Source organism: Gekko japonicus, unplaced genomic scaffold (genome assembly GCF_001447785.1).
Source record: "Gekko japonicus isolate JY-2015 unplaced genomic scaffold, Gekko_japonicus_V1.1 scaffold190, whole genome shotgun sequence".
In the NCBI taxonomy this organism is placed as follows: domain Eukaryota; kingdom Metazoa; phylum Chordata; class Lepidosauria; order Squamata; family Gekkonidae; genus Gekko; species Gekko japonicus.
The window spans coordinates 198970-225408 of record NW_015160841.1 but is presented as its reverse complement, the minus strand read 5'-3'; the positions used below and the strand labels follow the sequence as shown (position 1 = coordinate 225408).

General features: G+C 43.0%; 1 protein-coding gene across 5 annotated transcripts in view; it reads left to right on the top strand.

Moving 5' to 3' along the window:
* The window catches only part of STARD3NL (STARD3 N-terminal like), a 34891-nt gene that overhangs the window by 2155 nt on the left and 6297 nt on the right, over window positions 1-26439 (top strand). Inside the window, exons 1-4 of one of the 5 annotated variants that reach the window (XM_015419321.1) lie at window positions 5110-5158; window positions 12341-12562; window positions 16703-16780; window positions 24951-25028. In XM_015419321.1, coding sequence (XP_015274807.1) covers window positions 12413-12562; window positions 16703-16780; window positions 24951-25028 — 306 coding nt within the window. In that variant the 5' untranslated portion in view covers window positions 5110-5158; window positions 12341-12412. Of the gene's footprint in view, window positions 1-5109; window positions 5159-10689; window positions 10715-12340; window positions 12638-16702; window positions 16781-24950; window positions 25029-26439 lie in introns of those variants that run through there. The other 4 variants (XM_015419290.1, XM_015419314.1, XM_015419306.1 and 1 more) reach the window with 4 other exon arrangements.

Sequence of the window (26439 nt, the reverse complement as noted above, 5' to 3'; positions counted from 1 at the left end):
CGAATTCAGCCTGTGAGTAATGTGGCCCCCTGCCACATTGTGGTGGGCCTCGCCCGGGGATGTGTCTGCATGTTTGTCTGATGCGCTTCTTGCCTCTGACCAGTGTGCAGGGAGGCAGAGGAAGCTGGGCTGGTGCCCTGATGTCCCCCAAGGGTCTAGCTTTTATGCCCCGTCCTTTTGGTTTAGCTCAAGACGGGTAGCCGCGTTGGTCTGTCTGTCGCGCTGGAAAAGAGGAGCACCTTAAAGACTTTAAAGACTTAAAAGACTTTAAGGAGCACCTTAAAGACTTAAAAGATGTGGCGCGGGGGGGGTGAGCTTTCGTGAGTCACTGCTCACTTCTTCAGATACCCATGCCACATATTTTGTGAGTCTTTAAGGTGCTCCTTTCTACCCTGCCACATATTTTGTGAGTCTTTAAGGTGCTCCTTTCTGCTATTGGGTAGGGTTGAGGGAGCTTGGATCCGCTTGCCTGTGGAAATCTGCCAGAAAGAAGCTTGAAGGAAGATGGTCCTCTGTGAGTGGTGGGTGGAGCGAAGTCTGCTGCACAGTTTGTTTCAGGGGGTGCAGGGGTTGCTGTCCTGGGGGATGGGGCCTGTTTGTTCTGCACAGACTGATGACTCAGGCAGTAAAGTGCTGTTACTTGGCATTTGGGTGTCTGGAATGTCTTGGTTTCCAGTCTCATAGTGTTTATACAAAGCCTTATAGTTCCTTTAGCTATTTATACCCTGCTTCCCCCCCCCCCCCAGAAGGGACCCCCCCCCCCCCCAGTGGGGACCCAGAGTGACTTCATCGTCGTTCTTCTCTTGTGTAGATCAGGCTGAGAACCAGTGGCCTAAGGAGACCCAGTGAGCTTCCCTGGGACAGTGGGGATTTGAACCTGGGTCTCCTAGATCCTAGTCCAACACTCAGACCAGTATACCACACTGGCTGTAATGATACTGTTTAAAACAGTCTGTTTTACATATCAACAAGTGCTCTGCTGTGGTACATGCGCTTGTCACATTCACGTGTCCTTTTTTAGCTATTCGTCTCAGAATGTAACTGTGAAGTCAGGTGAAGGAGCTTGTACTTCACGATTTGTCTAATTTTATCTGCTGTATCTACAAGCTAAATAACTGTGAAATTGAGCACCTAAGAGTGTCAGAATGAGAGAACAGCAAATTAGACTGTTCTTAGGGGCAAGGAGGATATATTAGATGACGTTTAACCTCTGAGCTCACCTGTAGTCTTAAAAGTTGGTGACTCATCTGTCCCCATACGTATGTGTTTATGTGGTATACATAAATAGCCTTCTAAATTAAATGAGTTGGCCAATTAGTATGAATGACTCCTCCACATCTGTGAGAAGATACTTCAGGGCGATTGTAATGTAGGAACAACTCTAGGCCTGTGGTTATTTCCTGTCTTTAGAAAAATTGTATGATGGCTAGGGAGATGCATGTTTGTTTTTGAGGATGGGCTGCTTTTTCAGCTAGTGAAAGAAAAAAACTGCCGAGTTGTACAACATGTACATGTAGCAGCATGTGGCTCCACACTGAGACCTGAGTGCATGTTACCTGACAGTTACTGGTAAGGGTTTTTCCCCTTTGCGAACAGGTCCATATCCAATGGATCTTGCGGATCTACTCTCATCAAGGTCACCATGTGTCAGAGTTGTATCTGATGCTCACTGTATAGACTCTCTAGGAAAGCCTTTTGTATAAGACTTGTATTCAGAGTTGTACAGATTTTGCAACTATTTTATAATGCCGTTACAGCAACAAAAAGTGCACTTGGCAAGGGAAGACTCGGAAACCCTGACAAATGCATGTTGTATAGTTCAAGGATTGACATGTTTTACTGTTTAAAAATGTATATCCCATCTTGCTTTAAAAAAAAACACTCTATGAAGCACAGTAAGCCAAACAACAGCGCTGGCTCTTCGGCTTTGAAACGGAGATGAGCACCGCAACCCTAGAGTCGGATTCAACTGGCTTTCAAGCAAGGGAACCTTTACCTTAAATCTTCATCACAAAGCCCAACTCAACGCCACTGGGGGAAAAAGCCCTACTAAAGATACTTTGGTCAAAACTGACTTATGGGCTGAGCAAAAGGCAAGTGACAAAGAGGCCTCACATATATCAGGCAGTGATTTTCACAAAAAAGGGAGGTGGGAACCTCAGGACACTGAGAATATGTGAACTACATAAATGGAGGACATGGCCAAGAGAAGTAGCCCAGGAGGTTGTAGCTGCCACTTGATGCATCTCCAGATATGTGGACCCCAGGTCATTAAGGATTTTAAATTTAAGAAGCAGAACCTTAAATTGAGCCTGGAGTCAAACTGGTAACCAGTTCAGTTGTAATAAATTCATAGTGCCTCATTCTAGTAAGGAGACAAACTGTTGCATTTTGTAGTACCTGAAACTTCCAAGTTGTGTTTAGGGGCAGCATCCATAGTATTACAGCAGTTAAAACTTAAGGTTATTGGAGCATGGATTGGTGTGGCTACATCAGCTCAGTCCAGAAAGGAAGAGGAATTTTTTTACAAAGTTTAAGATGAAAAAATGTTCCTACATCACCAGTGTTAAACACAGCATCATAACTATTTGGTGTAGCTAACTCAGCATGTCTCTCAGTAGGAGAAATCCAATATTAAATGCATTTTTCTCAGAGTGGATGAGAATGGATTTTTAAAATATTTTCAGCTGTAATTTTCTTTTGTAAAGATAAAGTGGTTTATTTATTTATTTATATTTCAATTTCTATACCGCTCATGACCCCTACTGGGTCTCAGAGCGGTTTACAATGAACTACTTTATGTAGTTGGTTACCTAGCTAGGGCCACAATTACACGGGGAGGGGGTTACCCAACAGCACCCATGTGGCGTATTTCCTTCTCTCCGGCGGGCCTCGGACATTGTTTTTCTGACGATCCGGATGACTGGCGACCATCTCAGGGCAGGCTCTGATGACTTTCCTCCTCCGGCGTGCAGCTGCTTCGGGGCGCAGCTTCCGGCTATGCGTCCCATCAGGCTCCAGCCATGCTGCGTCCCCTCGTCGCTGCGTCGCCCCGGCTCCGCCTCCATTCGATCTTAACTACAATGAAACTGAAAATAAATTTATAAAAAAAGAAAATGAAATCTTAGCTCAGGGCAAACACATAATATATTAAAACTGAACTTCCAGCCCAAGCCAATACTAAAGTCTTAGACACCCTAACATTGCTAATGCTGGTTCCTAGAAGGAGCGATCATGAATCTTGGAACCTAGATAGGTTGTTAACAGGTGTACCAGTATGTAGTTAGGCTCCCGGGTTGGTTGTTTTTCAAACAGCAAAAAGGCTAGGCTACAGTATGAGTGGAAGAATTAGGAAAGTCTGATGCTGCTCAACACATCTCTCACTAGCTGGTTTTCTCGAAATCAGTCCTTCCCAAGCTGCTTTTTGTATCCCCCCCCCCCTAAGGTTCAAAAGTAGTTTGAGGAGCTGCTGTTGTTCCTTTGCAGAAATGGCCAGCTCTCCATGTTACTCTGTTATTCACATGTTTACTTTGGACCTGCCTGCCACATGAACTTTGTTTTCTTCACCTGCCTGCCCCGCAGCACATAACTCCCACCTGCCCTTTTCGTTCTGTGTAAGGCTTTCCCCCAGGTAATCCCGTGTTTTACATTCCTTGCAGAAACTGCAGTGCTTCTCAACTGACTGGGCTGTTGAGTGGCACAGAAGGAGTTTTTGCCTTGAGTGTTTTTCCCCTCACTGCTAGAAGAGGGCTGAATAAATATCTCAGAATTCAAGGGGGCAGCGTAATATTACGTGGTCAGTTGGACATCTGAGGGTAGGGTGTGTGTTTTTTTGCATTGCCATTACTATGGCTCTATAAAAGTCAAGTTGGGTTTATTAGTGATTTGAGATGTGTTGTTTAGATAATGGGTGTTACTTCATTAGTCTGAGGGGACTTTTCTGCGTTTCCTCTGTATGTAAGTAAATATAAGGCTGAACCTGTTAAATATGCTTTGTGTAGCTTTTAAGCACTACTGCTTTGTTGCTTTTCACTCATGAATGGGAAATATTCAGTATTACTCTCCCTAGTTCTCCCTGCTTATGTGAAATTTTTAGGTCATAGCAAACTGAGGCGCTCTTGTTTCTTTTGTGTCACAAAGAATGAAACACTATGTTGCAGTCACTGGACTTTTGAGTCACTCACCCTTTTTATTCCCCATCTTTAAAATGCAAATAATTGTGGGTTACTTCACAGGATTGTTATGTGAGAGGTGCTATAAAAATGAATAACTGTCTGAATGAAGTCACTGTCATATCCAGGAAGCTTATGGCTCATAATTATTTGTTTCCTTTTCACAGGTGGCTCATGTTTTTGTATATGTGCTTCAGTTGCACTCAGTACTAGTTCTATAGTCCAGAGCAATTAGATATTCCGGCTTTATTTTCATAATTTAAATTATTTCCAGGACAAAGAGTGTAAGAAGGTTGGTTTTTATACCACACTTTTCTCTACCTTAAGGAGTCTCAAAGCAGCTTACAATCGCCTTCCCTTCCTCTCCCCAAAACATTCACCTAGTGAGGGTAGGTGGGGCTGAGAGAGTTCTGACAGAACTGTGACTGGCCCAAGGTCACCCAGCAGGCTTCCTTTGGAGAAATGGGGCATCAAACCCGGTTCTCCAGCTTAGAGCTGCTGCTCTTAACCACTGCACCATGCTGACTGTAAGCTGTTCCCACGTAAATATCAAGGCACAGTCATTAGTTATAAGCAGGGCTATTTTGGGGCAGGAACACACAGGAACAGAGTTTCGGCTGGCTTCCGAATTGGCCACGCCTACAGCCTCCCCCCCTCGGGGTCCCCAGGTGCCTCGCAAGCTGTGGGGCGCCTGGGGAAGTCAAGCCAATCCAGGGAGGGAAGGCAGTTTAAACTGCCTCCCCTCCTCGAGTTCCCCATGCACCCTGCAAGCCGCAGGGCACCTGGGGAAGCCGATCCTGGGAGGAAGCTGCACTGTCAGGGGTGTGGCCTAATATGCTAATGAGTTTCTGCTGTTGGGTGTGGCCTATTATGCTAATGAGTTCTTGCTGGGCGTTTTCTACAAAAAAAGCCCTGGTTATAAGAATCATAGTTTGCCACTTCAAGTGTGCTTTTGGATAGATCTCAGAGTACAGGTAGTTCCAAAGGTATTTCTCCAGTTCTGTTTAATTAGCTGCATGCTTTGATAAGGATGTAGGCCATGTACATGATGCATTTATATGATTAGGGATGGATCAAGCCTATTATATGTTTGTTGTATGTGTATATCTGTAACGAAGGCATGTTTTCAGCAGCTACACTTACAGTAAGGGTTTGTGTTAGGATTGTCTGTTACCTCCTACTCTAAGTTAAGTATAGTAAAAAAATGTGTGGTAGACACTGCATAAATATGTGAAATAGTTCTGACTTCTCATTTTGCTTGGGTTGCAGTCCTCTAAATGTTGTGGTGTTGTAGTCTGTTGACTTAGAAAAAGAACCAACAATACTTTGATTTATCCCTTCTTTCACTTCTCTCCTGGAATGCCTGCTGGTTTAAATAGCCGTCTGTGATTTTTCTCCCTAGTTGGAAGCTTATCTTCTGTGTAATCTTTTTTTAAAAAAAGATAGCTTAATTTATTTATTTTTATTTATTTAACTTTCAGTTTATATACCGCTCACCCCCTAAGGGCTCTGAGCGGTTTACAGTGTACAAATATTAATTACATTACCTTACTAGGGCCACACACACACAATGAGGGGGAAGGGACTACCTATCAGGCACCCATGGCAGGATCTTAGTTGTTGTTGTTTCTTATGGAGGTACTTCAATCAGGAAAGGATAAACTGAATAATTGAATCAGGAAAGGATAAACTGAAAGGAGATATTGTGATTTAGAATTCATAAGTGCTTAGTAAGCAGACAGACAGGACTCTTAAGTGCCTGTGCTTGTATTTTAATATGTGTGTGTGTGGATAGCACTACTGTGTGATAAATCTTAATTGATTAACCTTCCTTGTTCTTCTTTTCTGTCCCCTATCCTTTATTCTCACTGTTACCATCTGTGGTAGGTTAGGCTCAGGAATGGTGTCAGGGCCAAGGTCACTGAGGAAGTTTCAAGGTACAATGGGAATCTGAACCAGTCCCCCAGGCCTGTTTGCAAATACATAAATGTCATTCACAAACAGAAAAAAGTAAAGCTGAGGCAGTGATTGACAGACATGACTTTCTAGAATGCCGTTTACTAGATTAAGGACATAATTCTCTAACTACTTGGACTGAGGAGGCAACTAAAGCCCCCACCCTAGCATGCTCAGTTGTCTGCTGCCTTGCAAATGAGTCCATAAATGTTTATTGGCCTACCTGCCTTTATCCACACCTGTACTAATCATTGTATGTAACATGCTGATTATTTGGAGGGGGGGCTCAGTTTACAAAAGCTGCTCTGGCTGGTGACTGGGCGGTGACTCTTGAAGCGTTATTATTTATTTATTTCATCAATTTGTACCCTGGCCTCCCAACTGGAGCAGGGTCAGGGCAGCTTACATAGAGATTAAAACACATAAATAACAAATGATAAAACAAGCATAAGACAATCCATTATCGTAAAGTGCTAGTGACAGATCTAATAGTAATAGCAGTGTTTAATTTTTTTTTTTTTAATTTTACATTCGACTTTATATCCCGCCCAAACCCCCTTGTCTAGGGGGTCTCTGAGCGGCTTACAGGTCGGTGCTAACACATATTTTTGGGGTGGGGGAACCTACCAGCACCCCTATGGTGGTGGTTGGTGTTGGTCTTCTTTTTTCCGTTGGCTCCGGTATTGGCGGGGTGCTCTTTTCGGCGCTGGGTGGTAATTCTCTCTTCCTGAGGCGCGCAACTCCTGCCTCCTTCCGGCTTCAGCCACGTCCTTTCCGGCTCCGCTGTGCTTGCGCTCGGCGTCATCGCGCGCCCTTTCCTCGACAGCGGCCACCCGGTATTTCATCGTCCAGCCACCAGGGATCGCTCCTCCAGTTGCGCCCGCTTGCCGCCGCCGCCGCATCACCATGCCACGCCGTCCTCTGGAGCCGATATCTCGCTGCCGCCGTCACCGTCGTCCTCAACCACCACGCTAGGCAGGGTGCCCCCCACCCCACTACGGGTGGGTACCCATTTATCTACTTGCAATTAAGTTGCTTTCGAACTGCTGGGTGGGCAGGAGCTGGGACGAGGGTCGAGAGCTCACCTCGACCGCGGTGGTACTCGAACAGCCATAGTGGCTGCTCGAATGATGTTACTGAGCAGGTATTAACTGCCTGCGCCACCGCAGATGGCAGAAACAGTCATGATGATGTGTTCAGATGGTCTGTAATGGCAGTCAGCTCATCTTGGTCTCTGTATTTATGTGGCGGCACAGGATGTTGGTGGTAAGCTGAGGTCCAGGGCACTGTCACTTTTCAGTTATTTGATGCAGCTCCTTAATCAAAGGCCTGGTGGAAGAGCACAAACTGCTCTTTTTCAAGGACAGCTGTGCCAGAGCTTGTGACTGACCCAAGGTCACATCAGCAGGTGCAAGTGGAGGAGTGGGGAATCAAACCCGGTTCTCCCAGATTAGAGTCCGCACACTTAACCACTACACCAAATCTGGGAATATGGCCAGTCTGGTGTCTTTAGGACCTGGGAGGGCCAGTTGATTTTAGGACCCTGAACACAGTGCTCTCTGGGGAACGTATGGGGAAAGGTGGTCCCTCAGGTATGTAGGCCCCTGACCATAAAGGGCTTTAAAAGAACCAGCACCTTGAAGCGAATTTGGTATGCTATTGACATCCAGTGCAGTGCTTTCAGCACAGGCTGCATGTGCTCCCCCATAGGGAGGGCCCATCAAAAGCCTGGTTGCAGCATTTTGCACTAGCTGTACCTTCCAGATTTGGGACAAGAGCAGCTCCATGTAGAGAGCATTGCAGCAGTTCCGTCTCGAGGTGACCATTGCATGGATCACTGTTGCCAAGTTGTTGCATTCAAGGTAGGGAACCAACTGCCTAATCAGCTGAAGAGGATAAAAAGCTGACATAGCAGTGGCTGCTACCTGGGCCTCCATTGTTAGGGAGGCATCTAAGAGCACTCCCAAACTCCTAACCTCTAGCACTGACACCAATGGCTTTCCATTGAAGGTCGGGAGTGAGATCCCTCCTCAGCTCAGGCACAGGAACTCCGTCTTCATCGGATTTCATTTCAGTCAGGTCAGTCTAAGCCATCCAGCCATGGGTTGCAACGCCCGATCCAGATCTTCTGGTTGGGAGTCAGACTGGCCACCTAACAACAGATAGAGCTGGATGTCATCCTCATATTGGTGACATCCCAGCCCATGCCTCCGGGCAATCTGGGCAAGGGAGCGCATGTAGATGTTAAATAACATCAGGAACAGCACCACCCTTTGGGGCACTCCACATATCAGTGGTGTCTTTGGGATAGCTGTTCCCCTAGCGCCAACCTTTGTCCCCGACCCTGAAGGAAGGACGCCAGCCATTGCAAGGCATATCCCTGGACTCCAGTGTCAGTGAGGTGGTGGATCAGTAACTGATGGTAGACTATGTCAAACGCTGCCAACGGGTCCAATAACAACAGCACCGCTGATCCGCCCCAATACACATACCTCCAGAGGTTGTCTTTGAGGGTGACCAGTGCTGTCTCTGTCCCGTGGCCCAGGCGGAAACTGGACGGGAAGGGAACTAGAATGGAAGTGTCATCCAAAAAGTTTTGTAACTGGTTTGCCATGGCCCTCTCAATTGTTTTGCCCAAATAGGGCAGATTGGAAACTGGCCAGTTTAGCTGGATCCAGAGATGGCGTTTTCAGGAGGGGACGAACCACTGCTTCCTTGAGTGCCCTAGGGAACAGTCCCTCTGAGAGGGACTTGTTGATAATCTCCCTTAGGACACCCATTGTGGCCAGCTTTAATTTGCCATGATGGGCACAGGTCAAGGCAGCATGTAGTGGGGCATACAGTTAAGAGCAATTTGTCAACTTCCTCCAGGTTGAGCGGACTGAAATAATCCATAATCTGACTAGAAGACATGCATGGAGCCTCGATTTCACTTACTGTCTCAACGGTGGTGGGGAGGTCATGGCAGAGCGACAGGACTTTATCTGCGAAGTAGCTCGCAAAGGCCTCACAACCAATGTCCAGTTCCCTAACATTTGGTCTGCCTTGTGGCAGAACAGTCATAGACCGAATCGTTCTAAATAATTGGGCTGGGCATCTTAGCAGCTTTGACTGCCAACTCATAGGATCTCATAAATGTCCTTGTAATGTTTCTTTAAATGGTTGGTAAGTGTTAGAAGAACAAGGGGGGTGAAAGAGGAATGAGTGAGGTGATTGGTTGGTGACTGAGAGAGTGGGTGGGGCTAGGAGGTGTGTGGGTATGTGGAGAGAGAGAAGGCAGGGTGTTCCGTTAGAAGTCAGCAGTCAGTAGCTGTCAGTTGTTGTCAATCTACACAGCGTCTGAGAAGTAGTCTTCCAACTTGAATCATATAGAGGTGCTGTGAAAGGCATTAAGATTCTAAAAGAGAAAGAAAAGTACTTCAGGGGGCAATTTAGGTAAAATCTAATATTGTCAGAGTATTATAAGAGAGTGAGGGGGGAAAGCTGATAGAGACCTGAGTAAAAATGGAAAGATTTTACTGAGCAACTTAACAAAACATCTTGTAACCAATACGCTTCTTTTACCAAAGTTTTATCTTGTTTATTGTTAACCCAGAGTCTTATCCTCAGAACCACATAATCCAACGAAGGAGCCTTAGAGCTTGGGCACAATACTGTGGAAAAGATTAATTAAATATTGGAATTGTATTCCTGGTGGCAGTATTACATACATTGAGTGAGAAAGAAACAACAAGAAATGTAAAACCACATCATACCTAACCACACCAAATAAAAGAGAGGTACCGGACGCCACTGTCTCTCTAGCTGTCTTAGCTGTTGCTTCATCAGCTGCAACTCCTGGGTAAACCAAGGTGCTAGCCTAGAGTGAAGAACATTAACCATTTGAGATGTAGATGACACCTTGTAGAAGCAACACTGGAGAAAGTATTTACTTGAAATGGAAGTCAGTACTAAAAATGTTTCTTGTAACTCATGGGTGTCGTAGTCAAAATCAGGATTGTAAATATTTTGTTGTACCTGATGCGTGGCAGGGATATAATTGCCAGGTTGGTCACAGGAAATGAAGAAAAAAGAAAATAGATAACATAGTTTATAGGGAAGGTGATATGTACAGTTCAGGACAGTGCCATGACACTATCATCTGTCACATCTCATCACCGAGCAGTGGTGGCTCATTGTTACGGATGAGTAAGTACATTGGGCATTTGAAATAGGTAGATAATGGGATCAATAAGCAATGTATTTGGATGTGAGTCAGCTCTATATACTTGGTTAGTAGCAGTCGTTCAGTACACGTTCACCCTGTCTACCTTCCACTGTGGAACTTGAGTCATGATAGGTTATTTACTAAATATTAGAGAGGCTTGATTTTATTTCAGACCTGTATTGTCATAGGTGAAATTCTAAGGTAAATAAGTGACTGGTGAATTAGCTATGTACATTTACTTTTAAAAGAAACATTAATAACTATTGAGTAAATCTGTTAATCTCAGCTGACTTTAAGAATGTGAAAATATATACACTGAAATGGACTATAATAGTCTCTTTGCTATGTTTACAGATGTGCAGTCAAGGTGGTGGGAAAGGTAAGGAACTGAGCATAACCACAAGCTCAGCTATCTTGGTGTTAAATGGATCTGGGTAAGGCGGTAGCTGCACTGCTTTCCTTTGTCACAGCCACACCCCCTCTGTTGTTTTCCCCACTCCCCGTACCTCACTTCTTCAGTCCAGTTATCAGATTCCTGCTCCAGAATCGGGCTGTCTGGTTGTGGAACACTGTTGTATTGCCACATCACATTGCCTTGAGTTGTCTGTTGCAGAGCTGTCATGGCAGGTCAGGCTGTGGTTATATTGCTCTCCTGTGGATGTATCGCGCAGAGCCATAGTGTGGCTGATCTTGTCGACAGTTAGGACAGGCAGGGGAAATATGAATGCAGTTGAAATGGCTCTTGTGGTTTGTTTTGTAATCTGTAAATTGGACTTCAGACACAAGAACATAAGAGAAGCTACGCTTGATGAGGCCAGTGGCCCATCCAGTCCAATACTCTGTGTCAGACAGTGGCCAAAACCAGGTGCCATTAGGAGGTCCACCAGCAGGGCCAGAACTCCAGAAGCCCTCTCACTGTTGCTCCCCCCCCCCTTGCAACAAGAATACAGAGCATCACTGCCTCAGACATAGTGTTCCCTTCCCTCTATACCTTGTGGCTAATAGTCACTCAGGGACCTCTGCTCTATATGTTTATCCAGTTCCCTCCTGAAACTGTGTGCATTGCAGCAGCAGCCACCACTTCCTGCAGCAGTTAATTCTACATGTTTGGGTCAAGAAGACGTCAAGGCTTGAACTGTTGCATGTGATTCTTGTCCATTCTCAGCTAGGACTGAAAACATAAATGGCTCCCTAACAAGAACTCTCTAAGCATTTTATTTTTATATATCTATATTTATCTATATGTCCGAGTGTGAGAACATATGATTTGTTTCAGAGTTATGCATCATTTAAATTTTCATGCTCTTGAAACGTGAACTCTTGTATTCGTGCATGTTAGTAGGCATATGCTGGCAGGTGTTAGTATAATACATATTATGTTACCTATTATGTTACCTGTTGTGCAATCTATTTGAGTGGGCAACTTTTCAGACCACTTCTGTCAGTTTTAGTGTGGAAATCCTGCTTTAAGCTGCCTAACTTTCTAGTTATGTCACCCCGGTTGTCTACTATTATTATTGTGGCATTCTGTTGTGCTAGGATGGCTGCTGTGGCCTCTGTCCTTCAAGAATTTTAGGACTGAGGCATCCATGGGAGACTATGGCTGGAATGCAAAGAGCCTTAGGAGCAAGTGGAAAACATTTTGACATGCAGAGGGGTGTGTGGGTGGGTGTGAGTGAGAGAGATTGAGAGATTGAGACTGACTGACCAACAAAGACTCTTTTCTTGGCTGTGTCTCTTTGTACCACAACACATCCTGCTCTGGAGAAGCCCAAAACTTTAGAAGAGGCCAGTCCTGGGAATGAAGGTTCATTATTCTAACACTTTTAGAGACACTGAGACACTGAATAATCGTAACGCGTTCTACCTCCTTGCTCTGTAGTAATACTCTGTTGAGTATATTTTGTTGCCCATACAATAACCCAAGAATGTTACATGACCAAGTAGAGCTTGATTTAATAACAATCAGGTGGGCATGACTAATTATGGAATTTTCCTTTTCTAGAGAACTTTCCTGTATGGATAATCCTAAAAGTGATGTGGAAACTGGAAAAAAACTACAGTAACCAAAGTGACAATGAGTCGGTTATCAGACGATCCAGAAAATGCCCACGGCAGCAGTCTGGGCTCCTGTCCTTCTTTACGGGATGTTCATTCCATCAACCCCGCACAGCTGATGGCAAGAATTGAGTCCTATGAAAACAGAGAGAAAAAAGGCATATCTGATGTCCGAAGGACTTTTTGTTTGTTTGTCACCTTTGACCTCTTATTTGTAACCTTGCTGTGGATAATAGAGTTAAATGTGAGTTGCTTAACAAATATTCTTGGCTTGGAGAATTGTTCCACTACTTACTTAACTAATATTTTAAAGTAGAATTGTGTTTTTATAATAAGTGAATGGTTTAGTCCAGTGGTCATTATTGGAAAAAATGTTATCATTTGGTAGACCAGTTCTTTAGGGTATTTCAGTCTTTGTTCAGATGGTTACCTTATACCCAGTGTCCCAGTCAGAAAATAATCAAGGGAAAAACCCAGTCATTCAATTAGTGTAATAAAATAATACAAAAGTACATGGTACATGCTAGTATATGGGCCACATAACACAGCATGCATTATCATAGCTTGAAGGATGTAGAACCAGAAAAGTTATGACTTTAAAATAGGAGCCAGTTGTCATTTAATCTAGTTTGGAAAGTCATACAAGAAAATGGTCCATTTTGTTGATTTGATCTCTGTCCTGCCTTTAGATCTGGAAAGTTGCCTGACACAGAATACTAAAAACACAGTGAATCTGGGGATGCTTCCCTCTCATCTGACATGCCACTCTGGGGTGGCGTCCCACATAACTATGTTTTCATCAAGCCCTTCATACACCTCTTTCATCTAGTCTCACTCTTTTGGGGACAGTTGGATAGTCAGTTACCAAGGTGTATTCCCTTTACTCCCTTCCCACGGGATGGCTGGTCATTTCCCTGTTGAGGGGGAGGAGCCAGGTACAGTAGCCTTGCTTTGGCTGCACGATCGCTATATTTGAACTATGCGATAGAAAAAGAGGAAGCACTTAAGCAGAGCAGCACCTCTGAAGGCTCTGTTGTTATCAGGACAACCTGGACATACCATTCTTCTTCCTGTGCATGGACTGGAGCAGCACGTTTTTCTCATTGTATTTCATCCCCTGCCCCCAGCAGTGTGGCTTCCGAGTGGGATGAGAATGTTGGATCTTCTGCTCATAAAATTGTTGTCTAGTCTGTGAGCTCTCTGGGATTTCTGTGGGTATTTGGAATTTTAGAACTCTCACATTTCTCTATAAGATCTTAGGCAGCTTAAATATTGAGTATGTAATGGAGAGGTTGCTTCTGCAAAAGAGTGGGAAAAATGACGGCCGTGTGCCATGCTGTCAGGCTACAAATTTGGTAGATGTATGCCAGCGGTGTTGTGGAAAAAGCAGTATTGTTCCTTTGATTGTTAAGGAGGAGTGGAAGGACCCTTTCTCTTAAGAGAAGCCTTTGTCAAAAGTGTTTCTTGTGTTCAGAATTAAGAAAATAAATCTATTAGTGGTTAAAAGGGTGAAATCCTATGCATGTTTTACTCGGGAGTATGACCCACTAGACTCAGTGTGATTTACCTCCTTTGCGTAAATACAGATAGTGGCCTACGCTTTCATTTGTTAAACAGCTTCTATATCTGTTGATGCACAAATCTTGTAGGAATCTCTCCTCAGTGGCTTACTTTTAGAATTGTTTGGTGTGGTAGCTTGCAGAGTAATTAGGTAATATCTTCAAAGCAAAAATATTACCTGAACCAGGAATCTTTCTACATGTTCTTTATATTTAATTTTATGGTAATTATGATAGTTAATATGTGTAGGCTGAGCTGGTTTTAAACATTTTATGGAAGCCTGGCAGTATGTCTGAAGTGCTAGAAGTGCAATGATTAGCCGGTAATTCAGCATTTATGTAGCAGTTATTTGTTCCTTGTGCTTCTGACATTCTCAGTAATTTTATTGCTGAGTAAGTTGACAGAGGGATTGTGCCATTTCCATATTTTAGAAAGGGGCTGCGATGTAGTAGCTTTAAAGCTCTTGACTGTGTTCATGGCTGGAAGAGATATATACCTGTCTTCTTCTAACCTGAGCTACACTACAACAGCTTACATTGATATATCTATCATCTCTCTCTCCCTCCCCCCCCCCCCCCAGCCCCGACCCGCGTCCGCTTTCAACTAACGCCTGCCCATGCACGGAGAAAGAGGTATTTCTGTCAATTTGGCAGGCCCCCCCCCCCCAGTTTTGCAGAAAAATTTGAGAACGTTAAAAAAATGGATGGAGAGGGGATGCCTCCGTCAGCCTACTGTCCTCTGCAGCAGCTGTGTGTGGGAGACAAGAGGAGGTGGAGGGGGGATGGTGGTGCTGCAGTGGAGGGAGGAGAGCAGGAACTACCACTGCTGTGCTAAGGGGGGGGGGATGGAGTTAAACAGCTTCTATATCTGTTGATGCACAAATCTTGTAGGAATCTCTCTTAAGTGGCTTTCTTTTAGAATTGTTTGGTGTGGTAGAGTTGGGGATGAGTAGGCAGGCAGACCATTGGGGGGGGCAGGTAAGCAAGCTTCCTTCTCCCCTGTGAGTTTCTTGTGCATGAGCCTCTTCTTTCATCAGGCTGGCGAAGGCAGCAGCACTACAGTCAGAGAAGTAAGTGAGCAGAGGCGGGGGGAGAAGGCTGGGATACCTCACCCCTGGGAGCCAGCATTGCCACCCCCCACCACCGGGGCACCACAGTAGGGGTGGAGATGGAGGAGGCAGAAGGGGAGGATGACTGAGGGGCTTGGTGATAGCATGGAGCAGGTGGGCTGTCAGGTGAGTGAGTAAATGGGGCAACCGCCAGGCACTGTCATCTCTGAGATTGCCCTCTCCTATGAGTTTCTTGTGGGTTATCGTATATGGCTGAAAAGGCTTCTTTTTCACATTAAAAGTATATCAGTAGGCATGTATCTGTTGAAATGATACCACAAGTCCATTAAGGAAAGTACAGAGGCTGGATATTCCAAACTACTTCTCTTATTATCATTGCACTATAACTTCAGTAAGTGACAAATGATATTGCTTGACTTCGTGACCTCTGGCAGAGGTGCTGTTTAAAACCTTCCATTCTGCTAATGTTGAACTAAGCTTGACAGGTGTAAGATTAACAAGCCCTGCAAGTTGTGACTGCGGGGGTGCTTCCTCTAGGGATTTAAAAAAAAACACCAGTTATCTCTGAATAACATCTAGTGGCCTCTTCAGTTGACAGTTGCAAGTGCTGTTGCTCTGATCTTATGAGAATAACTGCTTATTGCAGCAGTCCATAGAATTGCAGCGGTAGGAGAGAGGGGTTGTGTGCATTGGTGCTCTTGTCCCTCTTCCAAACTGTAGTACCTTTGCATTGCTGCTTAAGTTCCCATCCTCACTCCCACCCTGAATTTGTTAAAGCAGCTGGAAATAAGGGACAGAGGTGCTGCACTTCAGAACTAGACAACCAGAGCTTGCGTGCCTGTAAATAACCCTCTGCATGCAAACGTTTTGCCTCTCTTGATGTCTGCTGTTGCCTCAGTTAAAATATTAGGGGAAAAAATTAAGCCCACTGTAACCCAAGTATATGAATAGCTGCATTGGAGAGACAGCTTGAGCAACACTCTTGGGATGGACTTGTTCTTTTTTTAAAAAAACCCTGCTTCTGTAGGCACTCTAGTTGTATAAGCGATTTACAATGGAGTCCTGAGCTCATGGGAAGGAGACTGGCATTGCCTGTGTACATGTGAGTAGACCATTTGGGGGGGGGGAGCCAGGTCCCACCCCAAACATCTTCAGAGTATCATCAGAACCATCTCTTGAGAAGAAACACAAATATTTTCTTCTTTGGTGCCAGGGAATTGGTAGTCTAGAGATTCCAGCCAGTTTGCAGCTTCTGTAAGCCGAAATGAAAAAAAAAAACACACTACCCTTCTTAGATTCTGTAACTCACATTTGTTGTTCTGTACTGTGCCCGTGAGTGTAGGGAGAAGCAAAATACTTTGCACGTCAGCCCTGTAACAATTTTAAAAAATCCATTTATTGCAGCTAGAGGGTGAGATGGAGAGAGAATGCTTCGCTTAAGGCTACCTAGTGAGTTCACGGCGGAGGCAAGTTTGGGACCAGGGACTTCTTGATTCACAGCTCAGATCTCTTTCTTCAGTAGTTGATATGAGATTCCTGGTTCCCTTGTGCTGATTTCCTTTCTGCTGTATGGCAGAGTAGCAATATCTGTCGCAGTGATTTTGAAAACTGAAAATGTTTGTGAACAAATGTACCTTTTCCAAATTATATTAGTAACCAGAAAATTTTGTCTCTGTTTAGGTAAATGGGGGCATTGAGAGAAACTTAGAAAAAGAAGTCCTCCAGTATGATTATCGTTCTTCATATTTTGATATCTTTGTAAGTATTTTTAATTAATAAACATTTACCTTGCTTGTAGAATTAAACCAGTCTATAGATATAGCTCCTCACCAGAGAACCCTGGTACGTTCAATACATAGAAATCACCACATTTCAGTACAAGAGGTACACAGACATCTGGGGAGGGAGTCCTTAATAAAGGGGTCATGACCATAAAGGTGTTGCTCTGATTAATTTTCCCCCCACTGGATGGCACCTTGAACAGATCTTCTTCCTGCAAGTGAGATGCTGAGGTACCACTGGCCTAGGTCTTTTTTACTTTACTTTATTTACAGTCCACGACCAGAATACAAGTAAGTAAGAAAAAGAATGACCATAGCCTGGTAAAATATAAAAATTAAGGTATACAAATATAAGAGTGTATAAAAGTTACTAAAACTAATACTAATACAAATGCAGCAATTTCTAATCTAACTACATAAAAATATAAATATAAAATACAATTAGCTACTATCTTCCACATTAAGTTGGGAAGTATATATAGAATGCAAATGATTTGCTTGGGAGCAGAATTTAGGAACTTTCCGGGTGGTCTCTATACTCACATCAGAGAGAAGTATGTTAATGATCCCGGAGTTGGAGGTGTCAGGACAGAGCTCAAGTAACGGGGAGATAAGGGCAGTATTAGTTTCATTGTAGAAAAAACAACAAAGAAGGACATGTGCCATTTACTCTATCTCACCACTGTTGCAAGGGCATAATCTCTCAGCCCGGGCAATTTTGTTATATCTGCCCTCAATAGCTGAAGATGGCAAAGCTGAAAATCTGGCAAGGGTGAAAGCTCTTCTTTGATTAACATTTTCAAGGTTACATAGATAAGAGGCTGGAATGTGAAGGAAACGTTTGAGGAACAACAGTAAAATTGGATGTTTTTGAAATGTCAGACTGACGTTCAATGTCTTCCACTCTCTGTCTCAAAGATTGTCTAGCTAAATCTCTCCCCATCTGCACAAGAGCTGCAAAAGAAAATCCAAGCTACGCAATTCTAACTTGAACTGCCTTTTGCCAACTGGATTGAAAATCATCCAGCAACATTAAAGGAAGGAGGCCTTGGGGGTTTATATTTATTTTAAGCCAAAGAAAAAGCGAGGAAAGTACAATTCTAGCAGCTACCTTTGGCATACCTGTTTCCAGCCGTACCATTACATTTGAGATGCATTTGGGGACCTGCAAAACAGCCCTCAGGAACTTTGACTGAACCCGTTCCAGAGGGGTAAAACAAGACTGGGGGGGGGGGCTATAAATGTCCCATAAAGTAATTGGGGTAAGATCTTTGTTTTAAAAAGTTTAAGGGCGGCTGGTGCAAAGTGACCCCTCTTGGACCTAAGAAATTTAATTACACGAAGGGCTGTCCTTTCTCCCTTGTCAGCCACATAATTGCTATGAGATGTTTTAACATCAGAAGCTTGCACAACTATCCCCAAATATCTGAAAGAATTCACTTGCTCTAGTCGCTGGCCATTTATTGACCAGTTTCTTAATTTAGGGGCCTAGGTTGTACAAGGCTTTTTTCAGTTCTAATTTGTGAACTAAGAATAATAATAATAAATAATACTTTCGATTTATTGATCGCTTTTTCCCACACACCTGTGGGCTCAGAGCGATTTACAGTTACTCATGACATTTGGACTAACAATACTCATGGGGGATAGGGAAGACAACATACACACACATTGTAGCTGGCCGGAGGATTCATCTGTGGGCTGGATCAGTCGTGTTCTGACGGCATGTATTCTTGTCGGCTGGCTGATGACGTCAGGGCTTCTTGATGTCGCGCTGCCACACTGCCACCGCCTGTCCGACTCACTCCACTGCAGGGATGCTGAAACAGATCTTTCATCTTTTGATCTTGCCGCGCCATAGAAGTCACATTCGGTAGCTAACACCTTCCCCAAGGGAGTGGTGTGCCCACCCCCTTACGGGTGGTCCCCAATTTATCTACTTGCCAAAGCTTTCGAATCGCTGGGTAGATAATGAGCTAGGACAAGGCTTGGTTGCTCGCACCAGAATGGTGCTAGAACTGACAAAGCTTGGCAGTTCAGATGTTATAGTTTATTGTGTCCATACGGTGTTTTCTGTTTGTAATGTGAAGACTCCTTTGGCAATTCTTGCAAGCAGGGGCCCCTTGAGGAGTCCTGGGGGGGAGGGGGCATCCCACTATCCCCTCTCCTGCTGGTTTCTTTGGGCCCTCCTGTGATAAGTCTCTGCCTACCAAATGGTGGGTGGAGCTGGCTTGTCGCAGAAAACCTGTCCATGCTCTGCACTCCAGGACCGTAATCAACTGGCCATATAAATCCATACCGGCTTTGAAGCTGAAAGTGCTGGGGGGGAGGTTGCTCCAACTCTCCACCCCCCTTGGCACTGTTTTCAGCTCCAGGCTCAGACTCGCAACCAGCTGGTTGGAAATGGCTTGTGGGAGGGAGTCTTGGAGTCAGATTTGCACCCTGTGCCCTTCCTGCTCCAGGCCCATACTGGCTCTGCTGGCCACCTGATGGGCGGGAGAAGTTTGGAGAAGCAAGCGTGCCAGATATGTGGGTCACAGGCAACGTTCCCTCTAAGCTGTGGAGTCTTGTGAGCAAAGATTCTACTTTGTGAGCTCCTGGCATTAAAGTTGTGAGTGAGCAATTTGGCTACTGCATAGATTAGTCTGCTCTGGAGCCATCCTTCCTGAGCTAAGATAAAAATGTGTGAGCCGGAGTCTAAAAAACTGTGAGCTGGCTCACACTAACTCAGTTTAGAGGGAACACTGGTCACAGGTCCTGTCTGCACTGCTTGTCTGTCCTGTCATCACCACCAGCACTGCCTTCTCTCCTCTCTCCTCCTCTGATCGCTAGTGTGGCATTAGCCTGCCCCTTCTCCCTCCTCCACAGCCTGTCCTGTCACCATCTTCTCCTGCTGCCCCTTGCGTTCTTTAACAGCCCAATGCCAACTGTAATCTTGGTCAGTATCTTTTGAAGTTTCAGTGTGTCAGCTACAACTGAATTTTCCCTGCCTTTCTCAGGTTTTAAATCTCTCTCCCATTTCTTTTCTTTTTTTAACAGTATTTTATTAATTTTTGTACATACATTCAACACATACATATTCAGGGGGAAATATTCAAATAATTATAATGCTTATGCCTAATAACTAAACCATGTTGGTCAAATGTTCATCTCAAAAAAAAAATTTTTTTCACTCATTGCCAATATAACAAAATTCTTCTCTTGTATCCTCACCGATGTATTGTTTGACTATAACTTTAAATTATTATAATTTTCCAACCAAGTGTAGAACCTTGTCCATGTATTCTCAAAAGTTTTTTTCTGGGTATTCTTTCAATAATAAAGTCAATTTATGCATTTCCACTGTTTCCAGGATTTTATTTATAATCTCTTCTTTAGTAGGGATTTCCACTCTTCTCCAGTGTTTTGCATATAAAATTCTAGCAGAAGTAACTACATACAAAATCAAATAAGAATCATTTTTTTACAGCTTTCAGGTAAAATATTTAACGAGAATATTTCTGGTACAAAGGGTATAGAACATTTTAACGTTTTCTGCAATATTTCAGGTATCCAGCCCCAATATTTTTTGGCTTTGTCACAAAACCACCACATATCCCACCTTATTTTGACATTTCCAACATTGATTTGAACAATTTGAATCAAAGTTAGCAAGTTTGGGGTAATATACCATCTATAGAACATCTTATATATATTCTCTTAAGAGATGGCTTTAGTCATTTTTATATTTTTCTTCCAAATCTGTGACCATTGATCTAAGTCTATATTATGGCCCCAATTTTTTGCCCATTGAATCATTACATCTTTCACTACTTTGTCTTGCATCCTGTATTCTAACAACAAAGCATACATTTTTTTAATAAAAATTTTTCCACATACAAAAGAGTCTTATCTATTTCTAAAGGGTTATCATAAAAGCCTAACAGTTTATCTTTAGGATATCTAGATTCCATTTGTACCTTTTGCCACCATGTAAAACTCTGAAGCGATTTCAAATTATTCTTACAGTCTAGAATATGTTGATATCCTGTTGTTTGTTCTTCTTGGTACACGTTAGGATTTGTAAAAGTGTCCGAAGGTGCAACCCACTTTGGAAGTTTGTTGTAAAATTGAATCTTTGTTGTCTCCCATACTTTCATTAAGGAAGCTCTAATCCAGTGTTGCTTAAAATATTTTTGACAGTCCGCTTTCCCATACCATAAAAATGCATTCCATCCTAGTAATAAATCATGTCCTAGTTTTAGCGATCTCTGATTTTCTAGCGTAAGCCATTCTATAATCCTCTTCAGTGCTGCTGCTCTATAATAAAGTAACCAGTCTGGAAGGGAAAAGCCTGCTCTATCTTTGGAATCTTGTAAAGCCTTAAGTTTTATTCTTGTTTTCTTCCCTTGCCAGATAAATTTTGATAACGTTTTTTCAAGTTCTTTTAAATACTTCTGGTTTAGAATAATCGGTATAGTCTGAAATAAAAACATCAATCTTGGTAATACATTCATTTTAATGGTGGAAATTCTTACCATAAATGATATTTGAAATTGTTTCCATTTTTCCAGGTCTTTCTTAATAGATTTCAATAGTATTCTCCAAAAAAGAGCTCCAACAAATTCAATATAAGTATTCTCCAACAAAGAGCTGCATTTATTTGTTATGTTTATTCCTAAATATTTAATCTTTCTTTGAGCTTCCAAACCTGTTTTTTCTTGTAGTGGGAGAATTTGCGTTTTAACCATATTTTTGTCAATATTTTTGTTTTTTACAGTTAATTTTCAGTCCTGCCACAGTTCCATAGTCTTGCAATGCATTTATCAATATACTTGTAGTGTTAAGAGGATTCTTTAGAATAAACACTAAGTCATCTGCATATGCTAAAAGCTTGTACTCTTCTCCTCTTAGCTTAAGGCCTAAAATGTGTCGGTCCTTTCTGATTACATCATTTAGAACTTCAAGAACAAAAATAAATAACAGCAGTGAAAAGGGACAACCTTGTCTCGTTCCTTTATAAATTTCAATATCCTGTGTTAGATTACCATTAATCAAAATCTTTGCTCATTGTTTAATATAGATTGCTTCAACCATTTTCTGGAAATCTGTGCCCGCTTGAGCATATGAAAGTATTTCAAGCATAAAATTCCAGTTAACATTGTCGAAGGCCTTCTCGGCATCTAAAATAATCAAAGCCATTTGTTTTTCTGGGTGTGCTTCATAATATTCCAAGACATTTAATATCATCCTCACATTGTTCTTCAGTTGTCTTTTCGGTAGGAAGCCCGCTTGATCTTTATGGATCATCTGAGACAATGTTTTTTTCATTCTATATGCCAATATTGAAGCGTATATTTTATAGTCTACGTTCAATAACGAAATAGGTCTATAATTTTTAATTTCTTTCTCATCAGCATTCTGTTTAGGTATCAGTGTTATCAAAGCTTCTTTCCAAGAATCTGGTGTCTTCCCTTCTAGTCTTACGTTTTGACATACTTCTTTAAGAGGGATTATTAGTTGATCTTCAAACAGATGATAAAATTCTGCTGCTAACCCATCTGGGCCTGGAGTTTTCCCTTTTTTTGTTTCTTTATAGCGTCTGACAATTCAGCTAATGTTATTGGTTGGTTTAAAAATTTTCCTTTGTTCCTCTGAGAATATTTTAGGTTTATTTAATTCCAAATAGTCTTTGATTTGTCGTTGAGATGTTTGCGTTCTACTATATAATTTCTGGTAATACCATTCCACTATTTTCTTTAGATCTTCCAATTTATTTCTTCTCCCATTTCATTTTTTATTATCTTTATAATTTCCCCCCTTTTCTTTACATAGTTTATAAGCAAGCCATCTAGTTGATTTATTCCCATTTTCAAAGTAATTTTGCTTAGTCTATCTTATATTCTTTGCTATTTCCTGTATTAACAGACAAGTCATTTGATGCTTGCAGGAGTTTAAGTTTTATTTTTTCTCTGTTCATTCGTTGGGTCTTGCTATATCTTTTCTTGTTTTTTGATCTGAATTTGTATTTGGGAGTAATTTGTATCTGGGATCTCCCATTTCTTGATCCACACTCTGGGGTTCGTTCAGGATTGGGTATACTGATTAATAGTTTAACTGTTTTTAATTGTAATAATGATGGTGGAAAGCACCATCCAGTTGCAGCTGACTTACAGTGACCTTGTAGGGTTTTCAAAGCCAGAGATGCTCAGAGGTGGCTTGTCATTCCCCTTTCACCTGCCTAGCAACCCTGGACTTTCTCAGAGGTCTCCTGCCCAAGTACTGAGCGTGGTCCACTCGGCTTAGCTTCTGAGCTCTGATGAGATCGGGCTAGTCTGGACTATTTTGGCTGCTTTAATTGTCATACATACTTTTGAAAGCTTGTTTTGATGTTTTTGACTGTTCACCGCCCTGAGGACCGTAATTTGGGTGGAAAGAGGGCATAAAAACATTTTAAATAAATTGAAAAATATTTTTATCATGGAACTTAATAAGCTTATCAGATAATTCTTTTGAAAAAAATTTAAAAAACCCCACCTGAGCCCATTCTATGTATTTGTTTTAAAGTAGGTGGACATGGTTGGAAACTGCTCCAAGAATTTGGGGTGTGGAATTGTGGGCCCTGGCTGCACAGCTGCTGTGATGTCCTCGTGGTCACAGGCGTTGCTGTGGTCAGAGTGTGGCCTGGGGTCTGGACCATCATTCTGCCTTGGAAGCTGATTGGGTGACCCTGGGCCAGCCGCCTTCTCTTTGCCTTCCCTCCCTCTTGGGGCTGCTGCTGTGAGGGTAAAATGGTGGAGGGGAGGATGGCATTGCAAGCTGCTTGGGTCCCCAGCTGGAGAGAGGAGGGGGCTGCAAGTATCTAAATGTTCACCAATCAAGAAATCAAGCTCACATGTCATGCATCGTGGCTTCTGAGGGAAGTGCAGTGTCAGCGGGGCTGAGGCGAAGCTTCATGTGAGTCTTGGGCCAGCAAGAACTACAGTGCTGATTTGGCATGAAGAACGGGAAGAAATCCCCAGATAAAGGGGAAATAAGGGGGCAGGGCACCCAGAGACTTGGCGGCTGGCAGAAGAAGGCAGGGTAGGATATCTGCTTGGCAATGGGATGGAGAGAAGAGACTGGGAGTTGAGATAAAGAGACTGAATGGAGGGGATTGTGGGAAACATCACAGAGGCAGGAGACCCGAAGAAGAGGGTTGGGAGAACGACAGAGGGGCCCTGCTGCCCTAGGATGCAAATGAATCTGGTTCTTCTGGAGCAAGGCCCCTTGGAGGATGTGATTTATTACTGGTGCAGTATATTAAGCTATTGTGAAACTCGCCCCAGAGGGTTAACTCAAATGGCTTACCTGGCTGATCAAGGCATTGAATGATTCTCCAAAAAAAAAAGTTTAAGTTTGTAAGCGGCCATGGTTAAAGAGAAAATGTGCTGTCTGCAGTGTTGTGAGTGATGACTGTGACTAAAGCAGGGTGACTGACCTCATAAAGTGTAACCACCTCGCTTGTGATGTTAAGGAAGTAGTTAAGAAATCAGAGGAGAGAATTCCCCTCTGCTAAGCCTGAAATAAGGAAGTGGCAGCCTGAAGCTGCTGGAAGGGCCGTGTCTGTGTGTGTGTGTGTGCAGAGCTCTTCTGTCTCCAGGGTGTCTTGGGAGGAGTAGATTCGGGTGGGGAGCCCTGTTGGCCTGAAGCAGCAGAACAAAGTTCAAATCCAGTGGCGTCTTTAAGACCAACAGAGTTTTATTCAAGGTGTGAACTTTTGTGTGCAGGCACACTTCTTCAGGTACAATGAAATGGAAGTTACCAGTCCATGCATATAGGCAAATTAGCATACAACATTATTAGCAGCAAATTAGCATACTACATAATTGAAGATGTACACATTATATGCCAACCCCTGTTATACATTATATGCCAACCCCCTATATGCATGGACTGGTAACTTCCATTTCATTGTATCTGAAGAAGTGTGTGTGCTTACAAAAGCTCATACCTTGAATAAAACTTTGTTGGTCTTAAAGACGCCACGGGGGTCCAACTTTATGCCATTGGGAGAGGAGAGGTAAAGAGGGAAGGGCAAAGCAGTCATGTACATCAAAATACTAATAATCTTTGGTGTCCGATTTTTATTTAAATCCTTAAGTCCTTTCTTTTTCTCCTCATTGTAGCTCCTGGCAGTATTTCGATTTAAATTTCTGATACTTGCATATGCACTGTGCAGACTGCAGCACTGGTGGGCCATAGCAGTAAGTAGTCGGTTTTTGAACTGAATTTTAAGATGTGGAGCGATGTTTTCTGGCCATTCCCATACTCTGTTAATACTCTGTCTGAGGCCCTAATAAGGTAACGATGTTTACAGCCAATGACACTGCAAAAATGTCTCAGTGAGGAGCAGCGTACAGTTCCTGCAATGAGAATAATAGATAAGCTAGGTATGATCGGGTTATGTCCAGCAAATCTTCTGGAAATGGGTCTGAGTAAAGCAAAATCTTTAGTTCATCAGCGCTTGGTTGATATTGAGGTTCAAACTGATGAAGCGCTTTTACCCAAGATGTACAGTAACCTAAAATCTTGGCCTGGATTTGCAGCAGCACCCTATCTCTTTAACATTACATATGAAAAGTATAGATGGGCTTTTTCTAGAGCGCGTTTTGATGCCTTCCCCTCTAACTTACTGCAAGGAAGGTACCTCCGTTGGCCTATCCATCAAAGATGTTGTCTATGTGCAGATAAAGACGTTGAAACAATCACACACATTCTTTTGCATTGTAAACTCTATTTCAGAGAGAGACACCAGCTAATTTTTCCTTTACTTGCCCAATTTAAACCCTTGGACAACTATTTGAAATTTGCAGATACTGTGCTGCTGAAATATTTGTTGGAAGATACCAAGAAGTCGGTAACTCTGGGAGTAGCAAAATATTGCTTTTTAGTAATAAGCGAAAGTTTTTAACATAAAGCACAGACTGAAGAGAATTTTAGACAAGACTTAGAATTTAGGGAATGGAATTACGATCTTAATTGGGGGTCTGTGGCTGGCACTATGATGGTACTATTGTCTGTGAGTGTTGGTGATCGTACTTGTTTATTATTGCATTGTTTTACTGCACTGCTGGTCAATTGGCCATAATACTAATAAATTTGAAATTTGAAAGTTCCTGCAATGATACTCTGTCACTGGGATTTATGGCCTAGTTTGAGGACCTGGTTGCAACTGCTTTTCTCTTGTCGCTTTGCCTTTGTCGTCTGTGCAGGGATCAGGCATGTGCTCAGAAGCACTTGCTTCTTCATTGGTTTTTCCCTCATCAGAATCACATGGCCATTCCAAACAAACTGAAGGGAAAGGGGGGGACAACCATGCCCCCCCCCATTATGGATGTCTCTAAATGGTCTGGAGGCAGATAGTGACAACAGTATCAACAGGATTTCAGTGCAAATCCCTCGTTTTGGTTGCCAGCACCCTGATACTAAGGCTTTTCCTTGGGTTTTGAAGGAATCATTTCCTATTCTTTTTTTCCATTGACCATTGATTCTTGTCTCTGCTTCCTGAATCTGTTTCTTTTTGGGGGTGGGGCAAATAAACTAGTCTTGCTTATCTGTAAAACATTTTCATGCACTGGGTCTTTGTTGTGGGGGACAACTTGTAAAGTGTAGGGA